The sequence below is a fragment of the Grammomys surdaster genome, unplaced genomic scaffold, assembly GCF_004785775.1.
Source record: "Grammomys surdaster isolate TR1022 unplaced genomic scaffold, NIH_TR_1.0 362, whole genome shotgun sequence".
NCBI classification, from domain to species: Eukaryota; Metazoa; Chordata; class Mammalia; order Rodentia; family Muridae; genus Grammomys; species Grammomys surdaster.
The window spans coordinates 1,264,138-1,276,186 of record NW_021604781.1 but is presented as its reverse complement, the minus strand read 5'-3'; the positions used below and the strand labels follow the sequence as shown (position 1 = coordinate 1,276,186).

At 44.9% G+C, this 12,049-nt stretch overlaps 1 protein-coding gene across 1 annotated transcript in view; it reads left to right on the top strand.

Moving 5' to 3' along the window:
* Flt1 (fms related tyrosine kinase 1) overlaps positions 1-12,049 on the top strand; it is a 163,012-nt gene that overhangs the window by 23,696 nt on the left and 127,267 nt on the right. Inside the window, exons 2-3 of the mRNA XM_028779768.1 lie at positions 1,055-1,151; positions 1,501-1,730. Of these exons, the coding sequence (XP_028635601.1) occupies positions 1,055-1,151; positions 1,501-1,730 (327 nt within the window). The remainder of the gene's footprint in view (positions 1-1,054; positions 1,152-1,500; positions 1,731-12,049) is intronic.

The following is a 12,049-nucleotide window of genomic DNA, read 5'->3' as shown; positions in this document are numbered from 1 at the left end:
CACACACACACACACACACACACACACACACACACACACACACAGATATCCAGGCTGGCATAATCCCTGGGGTGGATGTCATTACTGTATAAGGATACACGGATCCTAAGCCAGTTCCATGTGCCTTATTTTACTGAGGCACAGCAATCTGAAGTGGGCTTGTCTGATGTGGGAGAATGAGTCCTTTTACCCCATCACCACAGAAGGATTCTACAAGACACAGATTATGCAAGACAAGGCCAGGATTATGCAGGGCAAGACGAGCAGCTTCTAAAACTGACTTTGAGTCTAAAATAAGCTTTCCAAAGGAGGAAACCAGTTTAGAAAGAAAAATGAGTCAGCGGCTGACCCCAGATATTGCTCAGCTACTGAATGAGTGACATCTCAAAGCCACAACTGGGCATGGTGGCTCACATTTGAAACCCTAACATTTGGGAGGCTGTCTTAGGGTTTCCTAAGGAGTTGTGAGGAGACACCGTGACCAAGGCAAGTTTTATAAAGGACAAAATTTAATTGGGGCTGGCTTACAGTTTCACAGGTTAAGTCCATTATCATCATGGCAGGAAGCATGGCAGCATCCAGGCAGGCACAGTGCAGGAGGAACTGAGAGTTCTGCATCTTGATCTAAGATGGTCTCCAAGGTAGCTAGGAGGAGTGTCTCAAAGCCCACCCCCAAAGTGACACACTTTCTTCAACAAGGCTATGCCTACTCCAACAAGGCCACACCTATTCCAAAAGGCCACACATCCTAATAGTGCCACTCCCTGTGTCAAACATTTTCAAACACATGAGTCTATGGTGGCCATTCCTATTTAAAGCACTACAGAGGTTCAGGTAAGAGATTTGTCATGAATTCCAGGCTAGCCTGGGCTAGTTAGTGAGACCCTGTCTCCAGGAAACAAAGAAAGGCATAAAAAGACAAAGAGAAACTTGCATCCAGTGTATTCTTTTGCGTTCGTGACTAAATTAAAGAAAAAAAATCATCTTTTAGAAGAGGCAATAAACCATCAACAAATAATACAGTTTAAATTTTTTTTGTTTTCTTGTTTTATAGGCTATGGTTCAGGGTCGAAGTTGAAAGGACCTGAACTGAGTTTAAAAGGCACCCAGCACGTCATGCAAGCGGGCCAGACTCTCTTTCTCAAGTGCAGGTGAGTGATGGTGTGGGGTATGAAACCTCCTCCCTGACAGAGAGGTCACCTCTTGGAGGAAAAGGGAGGGGTGGCCTCAGTGGCCCCCAGGATTTAGCTTCACATAGAGGATCTGTCCCACGGAGGGGAGAGCTTTACTCACCTTGAAGGAACGCTGCCCAGACATCGTCACATCTTTATCCTGACCATGGTCCCAAGGCTCCTTTGAGTTTGTGAGGTGCTTAGAATGAAGCAGATGGACTCTCCAGAGGAGCCTCAGAATAAGGCTTCCTGAAGAAGGAAATGCTTCAGAGCTGGTCCTGAGGCAGCCTCAGCCTTCACTGTGCTTTCCTTTCTCGCCTGCTTGCAGAGGGGAGGCAGCCCACTCATGGTCTCTGCCCACGACAGTGCCCAGGGAGGACAAAAGGCTGAGCATCACGCCCACATCTGCCTGTGGGAGGAATAACAGACAATTCTGCAGCACCTTGACCTTGAACATGGCACAGGCCAACCACACGGGCCTATACACCTGTAGATACCTCCCTAAATCTACTTCGAAGAAAAAGAAAACGGAGTCTGCAATCTACATATTTGTTAGTGGTAAGACTTCTACCTTCTGCATTCTCTGCTTAGCAGTGGGTCAGAGATCTACCGTGCCTGGTGAGAATATGATTTTCCTAGTAAATGCTACTAGCCTAGATGCAGAAGCCTGCAAAACAGATCTTAATTCTTTTTGTCAGTCAGCTTCAAGCAGTTTTCTAGACCTAGTGAGTTCAATGTTCCCTGTGGAAAGAAACTTTTGCCTGCTTAGTTGACTCCCATAACACCAGAACAGGATCTGGCCATAGTTAGACTGGACAATAGGGTAGGACCAGAATTCTATGTGTGAATTATTGAGAAACTCAACATAAGATGCAAGGAGGTGGTCATTTAGCACGGTGCATTCTCTTATATGCTAGTACTACAAAATGTTTTTAGGGGAGCTGGGAATAAATACAGGTCAGTGACATGTTTAAATCACTGTGTACATACACACCAAACACACACACACACACACACACACACACACACACACACACACACAAAGGTTACCAGAGTGTGCTTGATGGCTTTCTTTACTAAATTCATCTGTGTGGGACTGGAGAGGTAGTTCAGCCATTAAGGGCACTTGCTGCTCTTGCAGAGGGCCCAGGTTCATTTCCCAGCACACGCATATAGGTACAACTCTCTGTTACTCCAGTTCTACAGGATCTGACACAGTCCTTAGGCACTGCACACACATGGTACATATACACACATGCAGACAGGCACTGATACACATAAAATAAAAATAAACAATTGATGAAAATGAAGTAATAATTTAATAGCCATAATGTTGCTACAGTCTCTTAAGACTTTCTGTATTGTTTCAGCTGACTACAGTTGATCACAGTTCATGTGCATTCAGGAAGTATTAGTGATATAAGAACAGATGGACTATGGTGAGAAAGACAAAGGTAGAAATGTGTCCTTTTGGTCATGATCTTTCATTGCTGCCTTTTCTATCCTTAGAGAATGATCAAATGAAGTAATATTCAAAGGAAGGGAATGCAGAACCTTCAGGAAGTAGACATTGGAAATAGAAATGATCTCTGAGAACAAATAGGCAAACTGCCATCATTTTGCTCCCCCTTTGCTCAGTTCTTCCGAAACTGGAAACTCCTTAAGGAGATCTAAAGATCTTAACATGAAATTAGTTTGTGTTTCAGTCAGAAACTTGGTGGGGGCGGGGAGCACAGGGCTGGAGAGATGGCTCAGTGGCTAAGAGCACTAGCTGTTGTTCTCTCTAAGGCCCTGTCTTCAGTTCCCAGCAACCACCTGTCATGCAGGTATACATGCAGATAGAACACTATCAAACAAATAATAAATAGATAAACAAATAGATACTTAAAAAAGCAACCAGCCATCAGCCTCAATTAAAAACACTCACTGTGAGTCTACCTCCTGGGGGGATAAATCGAGTCTTTTCTGTAGGTTCCTGAGCAGAACATTTAATCATCCAGATTCGGGACTAGTCTGAAGGGACAGTCATCAGCTTCATGATATTAACAGTGACCTCTTTCTAGCTACTGTCAGTTGGAATTTTCCTTTCCCGTACTGAGGTTGTACCCAGGATCTTATGCACACTCACCAAGCACGCTACCTCTGAGTTGTATCCCTTTCATATTTAAGGGGTAGGCTCTCTCGCCCGGCTGCCCTTGGACTCACCATGTAGCCCAGACAGGCCTCAAATTTATAGCCCTCCTCTTCAGCCGCTGAAGTGGCAATGGTTACAGGAGTGAGCCACACTGTGCCTGGCTGTCAGCCTGAACTAGACTGAACTACTTTTATGTCCTTGTTCCTCCAATTCTGTTCCTACACTTTGTCTTCTTCCAGGGTTAGCTCACTGTAGGGTCAAGACTGCCTAAAGTTTGCATTATAGGGTGCCCACTTAAAGCTAAGAGTAGCTGTGCCCAGAGAGCTCCAAGTGAGGCCACCTTCTTCTGCAAGAAATGCGGTGGGTGGGAAAGGGGCCGAGGGGATTGCAGACGAAGTGCCTGCTGGCCAGGAGACCCAAGCTGTGTGCTTTCTTTTTCTAGTTCTGTGGAACTTATCCTATGGGATATGTGTTCCTTCTGACACTTGTCAGGAAGTCCTTTGCAGTGGGTCCTGGGCTTGCGTTGTCTCTTTGGGGAAGTGGGAGGGATAAAAGCATCAACACTGAGGTTTGTCATTAGCCTTTCTCCTGTGGGTTTCAAAGAGACTGGCTGGCAAGCTGGCACTGAAAATACCATCATCCTCATCACGTCTAAGACACTAATAAAACAATATTTAGGTATTTTCCCTCTAACTATTATATCATTCAATAGATCTCACAAGCTTGTGGGATCAACAGTTCTAACATAAAGCTTCCACTCCTGTACGTCCTAAGACATAGTCATCTGTTCAATGGGGAAACAGACTGCTTAACACCCGCTGTGCGGAAGGAACGGTATTAAAACCGATACTGTGGATAATAAATATTGGCTTAGTTGGAAAATTTGCCGAGACTGACTGATGTCTGCCATGGGATTAGTGGGGAACAGTAGCCACCTTGTCAGGGATCTACCACCCACTTTATTGTCTTTCTCTAGAGGCTGTTATTAGTCTCACGGACTTTCTTAAAGCTGAGATAATCTACTGAACAGTTACAACTCTCCTGAGTTGCTGAAACTTTCATATATTTTTTGTTTTTGTTACTTTTATTCTCTTCTAAGAAAATCGGGCTGCTTCTCCCATTTTTATGGGCTACTTCCATGGCGGTGTGCTTCCATTGTGGGACACAAAGCTTGTCTCTCTGAGATAGCACAGGTTATCGCTGAGATCAGTGGATTCCAATCTTTTTCACCACACACTAACTGTCATCACTTTCTTCTGGTAGAATAGTTACTGTGGGAAGTGTTTCCTGTGGAGATGACTTCTACCCCTTGGTGAGCACCTGTAAATGTGTTGGCACTTGATTTGAGTGGCTTATATAGACGAGAAACCTTGTATAAGTGTATTTTGGAAGGCAGCTTAGAGCCTCCAGGGTTCAGAGAAAAAGAGCCAGGCATGTATAGCCTCTGCTTACTGCCAAATACAGCACGTGAACCAACAAGCTTAGGACATGTAGAGTGTCTGCTGTTTCCCAGGCACTCGCCAGCTGAGTTCCAGTGTGGGCAGAGCATCCAATAGCATACGGAATACTAGAATACTAGTTGTTGCCACTCTGACACCCCAGTTTACATCTGTCCACCAAGCCTCCACCAGAACCCCACCTTCAGGTAATTTAAGTATTCAAATGATCGTGGTTAACTACTTCAGTTGACTTCTAAGTTGGCTGGTTGGCTGAAAATTTCTACTAATATAACTATTCACATCTGTTAGATTTTCCTTTTACCGAGCAAACGAGCAAACGGCTGTGTTTATAAGGTACCATTTACCCCACCCCATTACTCAAGGGAATTCCCCTCACAACAGGCTTCTCAGAAAGCAACAGGGCTCCTGCAGTTGCAGATTAAGAGGGTGCTCTTAACCTGCCTCAGTCTCAGTGGTGGGAGGAGATGGGGTGGAGCCAGACTGAGGGGCGGGGGGGGGGAGTTAAGGCTTGGTGTGCACCTCACAGTAGGACAGGTGGTGTTATTTTATGTCGAATAGAAGTGGCCCAGAAGGAGAGAACTGATAGGTCTGAGGAATTCAATCAGGACAGGGAAGAGTCAGAGAGATATTTCAGTTTTGTCAGGGTAGCTAGGCAGCTTGCTCTGGGTCACAGCCAGAGTCGTCCCTGGTAAATGACACTGATGTAAGCCTTGGGTAGACTCTTGACACGGTCTGGACAAATGGCATTTGAGTATGAATTGCTGATAAAATAGAATTCTCAAAAAAATGTAGCTATGAAATTTTGGCTCAGAAAGAACTGAAACCTCACCAAGCACCTCTCAGATATTCCTCCGTACAAAATATTTCCAGAGCTGTGCAAATGTTCAGGCTATCTGTGCACCTCCGTCTCCTGAGGGAGGGAGAAGATTGTTCACACTTAGGTGCACTGGGGCAAGGATTCGGCTATAGGACAGTCCTTTCTAAAAGTCAAAGAATTTGTTATAAGTTTTAAGTAGACAACAGGAAACCACCCCACAGAGTTTTCTGCACGTGTGTTTGTGTGTGTGTGTGTGTGTAGGTCAGCGGACAACTTTGCAAATTGCTTTTTTTCCCCCTCCACCATGCTTTCCTGGAATCAAACTCAAGCCAATCACCCGCCCTAGTCCTGGGCTTCTATTGGCAGGAGTCTGTCTACAGATATTGATGAAAAACCTACTATGTGTAAGACCCTATGGTTTGTTCTGTATATGGTCCAGAAGACTAAGGAACAGAATCATATAACTTTGAAATTCACTGGTTACTTTGTAGGACCATAGTGCCAGTTTGCAAGCCTTTAAAATAAACCCCGGTTTTATTTTTATTATTCCTGGAATTGTTATGGTTCAGAAGCAGTCTCTCTGGATAATAAAGAGAACCCCTCTACCTGTTCTTAGTAAGACCCCAGTTAGCTCTCTGGTTCAGCCCTCTAGGAGGGATCTGTTGTGTTTTGCTCCAGGGACTGTCTCTGGTTCCTGCCACACTGTCACTTTGAGCAGCTGCTCAGAAGCAGCAGGTATTGCTGATTGGGTGGGTTTTGTCTCATGTGGTTACATGAGCACCTCCTGGTGAGCCAAGTCTGCCTCAGAGCCTCTGGGCTTTATGAGGAGAGCTGCATCTGGAAAATTCCATCTCAAATTGGTCTTCTGGGGAGTTCCTTCTGGACTATCTGCATGCAGCTTCATAAACAAAACAAAACAAAACAAACAAGCTCAAGTTTTGCTAGGGTTGATGAAATTCTTAAAGAAGAGGAACAAATATTTTTATCATATTTCTATTGTTTATAATAAGGACAAACGTGGTTTGGAATCATAGGTTCCTCCTCACCTTGGAAATCAAGACCATGTATATCCTGGCTGTGCACTCCCTCTACGGCTGTGGTTGCTGACTCGGACCTCATGGCCAGAGTTCAGAGAGGAGTAACTTAACTCAGTCACTTTCCTTTTCAGTGACAGAAAACTTTGATAAAGACACTCTTGATGTCTGTACTCCCTTCCATGTCACGTGTCTCTTCAAGAAGCACTTATGCTATTAAACTTTAGAGGACCTCACCTGGGGTGCAGACATGCCCACGTGTGACAAGGATAGAAACCACTCTTGTTGCCGCTGTTCTTGGCAGACTTTCTGTTCATCTAGAATGTTCCTTAGGTTGCCATCTTTCGCACTGCCAAATGTTCAGGCTGTAGCTCAGTGAAAGAGAGCAATTCCTGGTGTTTGCTAGATTATGTGTCGAAGGATAGGGCACATGGCCCTCTAGGCTGCATGGATACGCCTTGCTGACAATGTATGTATCAGCAGATGTTTTAGCAGAATTACACGGTCACTCAAAATTAAGCAAAATGAACATAGTCTTGAATGAGCCACTTGGACGCAGCCTATGGTTTTGAAAGATTAACGACTGGGGATAGAATTGTGACATCTTCAGTTGGCGGTGACATCCAAAGACAGTACAATCAGCAGAGAGTTATCGGCAGTATGTAATATTGATGGTGTATTATATCGGCAGTGTGTTATGGGCAGTATGTTCTCACTTCCGCCCATACAGTCAAGATGTGAAACATAGCGGATTGAAACTTAACGAAGTTTTGTTTGTTCAGCTTTTTGTGTTTTTATTGTTGTTGGTTTTCCAAGACAGGGTTTCTCTGTGTATCCCTGGATGTCTTGGAATTTGTTCTGTAGACCAGGCTAGCCTCAAACTCAAGAGATCCACCTGCCTGTGCCTCCCAAGTGCTGGGATTAAAGGTGTGCTTCAAGCAATCTTTTAAGGAAAACAAGCAAGGGGCTTTCTCAAAAGACATTCCCTTAAGCTGAAGAGTTTTTAGGTATCTGACATTTCATAACTTCAACACTCCTGGTAGAATGCCTGCCCTGTCTATAGAAATGAAGGCAGCAACCTGTGTGGGTCCTTACAGCCCATGGAGTGCTGACATCATGATTCCCTTTACTGCGGAACGTATCTGTTCTCCCATTGGATGCACCTTTCCTGAGCTACACTGAGCTGTGTGGCTGGCTGTGGTACTCAGCTCCCATGGTCCCTTCCTTTCATCAGATATCAGTTAATAAGCAGCCATTGAAACAGCACATCCTAGACTTTATATGGGTTTCAAGCTCCCGCTATGACTCTCACCAGGCCTTCAGCTTTGTGCAAAATGACTGGAGAGTAATGACTGGCATTCTGAGGATCTTAGTCTCTCCTGCAACAGGTACAAGCCTGTGGAGGAGCTGCACCTTCTGTTTTGTGCATGCATGTGTATGTGTGTGAGAGGGTATGCGTGAGGTGGGTGTTGGATCCCCCAGAAGCTGGAGCGACAGGTGGTCCATGAGCTGCCTGATGTGATTGCTGGTCTCATCTCTCCAGCTCCATTTGCGGGTTAAAAAAAAAATGACTTTACTCACAGCTTACGTAAAGGTTCTCACCATAGTCGATTGGAAGGAACGGGGATCTTCTGAATACCTCCTGCCCCCACGTGGAAGCCACCCACTGTTCACATACCTCTGTCTCACTGGAATAGCTGATGAGCCCATATTTACTGTCTTAATCAACCAAGTGTGTAGATAACCCATTTACATTAGGGTGACAGGGCCTTACAGTGTAGCCTAGGCTCTCCTGAAGCTATGTAGACCTGACTGGCTTTGAACTTGTGGAGATTCTCTTTTCCCCTATCTCCTGAATGCTCTGAATACAACCTTAGACTGCTGAATACAACTGGCTTAGAGTTCACCTTGATGTTGTATAATCTTGAATTTAGATTAGCACACAGTGACATGTATCTGTCATCTTGTCACACAGGATGATTTTGCCTCCCTAAAAACCTCGTGCCCCACCTAGTCACCCCTCCCCATCCCATCGATCTTTCCCATTTGTATAGTTTTCCTTCACCAGAATTTATGTATTACAGTGTCTATTATAGATCAGCATCTTTCTTTTTTGTAATATGTCTCAGATTCCTCCATGTCGTGGAATGGTATGCCCCTTTAATCCCATAGAGAGGCAGAGGCCGGCAGATCTATGAGTCTGAAGCCAGCCTACGTAGAGAATGCCAGGACAGCCAAGGCTACATAGAGAGACTCTATCCCCAAACAAACACATACAAAGCAAAACCAAAAGATTCTTCCATGTTTTCTTATACCTTGATATTTCTTTCCTTCCTTTATCTTCCCCCTCCTTAGTAGCCCTCCTCCTCCCCCTTCATAGTTCTTCTCCTTCATAGTCCTCCTCCTCCCCTTTCTTGGTCCTCCCCCTCTTCCGTCTCATGTGTCCCAGGCAGGCTTCAGCTTTGCTCTATGACGATAACCTGAGATTACATGCCCCAACACACATGGTTTATGCAGATCTTGGCATCAAACCCATGGCTTCATGCATGCCAAGGAAATACTTTACCTTTTTATTTTATGAGCTAAATCCCCAGACCTGCATTTCCTTAGTGATAAGTATGTTCAATTTTCTGAAGGTACCATAGCTTATTTGCCCCTTCACCTACTGAAAAAGTTCTTGGTTGCTTGGCAATCATGACTAAAGATGACCCACAGTCATAGCTGTCAACTCCTCAGGGAAATAGCAAAAAGTGTGATTGCTGGATTGCATGCTAACAGTACAACTGTTTTTGTAAGAAATTGCCAAGCTACCTTCCAGAGCATCTGTCATGGTCATAGCATCTTCCATCCCCACCAGCGATGGATGGAGTTCCTGGTTCTCTATATGCTTCACAGCATCCAATGTTGTCTGTGTTCTGCGCTTGGGCCATCCTCACTGATGGACAGTGGTATCCTATTGCTTTGATATACATCTTCCCGGTGGCATGATGTGAAACTGCATTCTTCGGTGGGATGTTTTGTTACCGTCACTGGACCACTTTTTATTTTTATCTTTAATCTTTCATTCTTTGATCTTTAGCAGAGGATCCTCATTTTATGCATAAGACTGTGATCCACTCTGAGTTAATTTTTGTAATTCCTTTATTGTATGTGCATGAGCGTTTGCCTATGTGTCTTTTCAACAAATGCTTCTAGAACAAGTGAATATCCATTTGTAAAGGACAGTTTTTAAAAATGAGTGTAGGGGCCGGAGAGATGGTCCAGCTGTTAAAAGCATTTGCTGCTGTTGCAGAAGACCTGAGTTTTATTCCCAGCACCCTCATGGCTGTTCCAGTGGATCTAATGCCCCCTTCTGGCCTCCACAGGTACTGCAAACACACGGTACACATTAATATATACACTATATACATAAACTAAAAAATAAATAAAAAGAAGTAGAAGCTTGGCTGGAAAATAAGGAAAATGAATGGCGAGGGTACGTCCACTCCTTGCTTCTATGAAAAGAAACCAGGTTTTGTCTTTAGAATCCTGATGGCAGAATGCTTGAAAAGGAAGTCAGGCAGGCAAACTGCACTATTACATAAGAGAGCACTTTCAACACTGAGAGCTATCTAGAAGTGGCATGAGCTGTCTTGGGACATGTAGACCTCACATGTGTAGGCATTCAGGACAAGGCAGGTGCTCCTGTGGTACCCAGGACCTTACTAGTGCTGAGATTTTCCTGGCTATCTCCTCAGACCCTTTCCACTGGCAACCCAACAAGACAAATTCCATTACAGCTTCTAGTTTGGATATGCCAGTCTGTCAAAGTCAGTCATTTGTGCTCTCTAAATGTCTTTTATATATTGAACTTTGTTTCCAAGAATGGAAATTATCAATTAAGCCTCAGGCCCATGTCTGGTTCCCTGTGAAGCCTCTGACTGTTTCAACTCCTCCTTCCTCTGCATTTAGTGTGAACTTTTCAAATGAGTAGCAAACCGAGCAGACTTCTGATGACAGAAGTGTCTGTCTTGTCTGGTGGCAGAGCACTAAGAAGGGATCCGGTGGCCAGAGTTTGGTTGTGGCCATGAGCCATCACCCTGTTATTATATACTGCTTTGTCAGAATCTTTCTGGGTTATGGTTTCTCTCACTGGGTGTGGATGATGGCAAACTGTAATGGCTCTCCCTAACACAGCCCCACTGGGTGACACAGGTGTGTCAGGGCTAGATTTTGGTGTGGGAGAAAACAGGAAACCTGAATTCCATTTTTACTTCACCGTTCCCGTGCTTGTGGAAGGTCCTTCCTTTCCTGTGGGTCTCGGTTCCCTCATCTATTCAAGAGAGGCCACACTGAGGTATCGGTAATATTCCTGGGAGGTTTCATAGTTTCATGTGTCCAAGGCAAACAGGAATAGTAAAATCAGGAAATGCCTCTAATCTTGGAGTAGGAAAGTTACAGCGTCTCTCTCCTTTATCCTTCATCTTCCTCTCTTCCTCCACCCCCACCCCTGCCTGCCTTCTCTCTGAGGTGTGGCTCAGATGCCTGGTCAGCAGGACACAGGAATGGGCCAACCTGCTTTGTGTGAGTACCTGGAAGATGGAAAGCCCACCCTGTACCTAGCATTCCACGATTACTGAGATCTTCAATAAATTGATTTAGTTTGTAGCTGCATATTTTAAAAAATACAGGTCTCATTTCCTCCTTCAGTGCAGAATTTAGAATTTAGTTCCAGGAAGGAACGATTCTCCTGTGTAAGGCATGAATGCTATGCCCTGTAGTGGAACTGCTAAGAACGTGCGTTCCTGCAGAGTTGAATGTATCATACACGTGTCTAAACCGCCTCGGCAGACGTCTTCTCCATCAGGCCATGTGGATACAGATGATGATCCTGTTTCCCTGTTACGAGAGGAGCCAGGAGGACCAGGCTGAGCCATTGTCTCCCACAGGCTCCTGTGTCTGAATACTTGCCCTCCTCTGGCAGTACTGAGTTCAGAGGCTATGGAAGCTTTTTGACCTTAGCCTCACTTGGTGGCTATGGGCCACTGCGGGCAGACCTTGAAGATTATGGCCCAGCTTCCCGTCTAGACCAGTGTCTGCTTCTTTGTCAACACCATGTGAGAAGCCGTGGTATAAGCACCCTCAATCACAGACTGAGCCACTCCAGTCTCTGTGCCCGCATAGTGCTGGATTGAGTTTCCTGAAATCTGGACACACTAAAGCCTTCCTTCCTTAACTTATCATGATCTTGTCATATCAGCATGACGATTAACAAAAATTAGCCAAGGCACTGGGCCAGCCTCCGTGATGTTTTTCTTATCTCTCTTAAATCTGGATGCTGACCCTCTGAGTAACCAGGATAACATTCCAGGAGCTACCAGTGTGCACACCCTGTGTGAGACACACGTCTTCTACACAGCGTGCACGCCCTGTGTGAGACACATGTCTTCTAC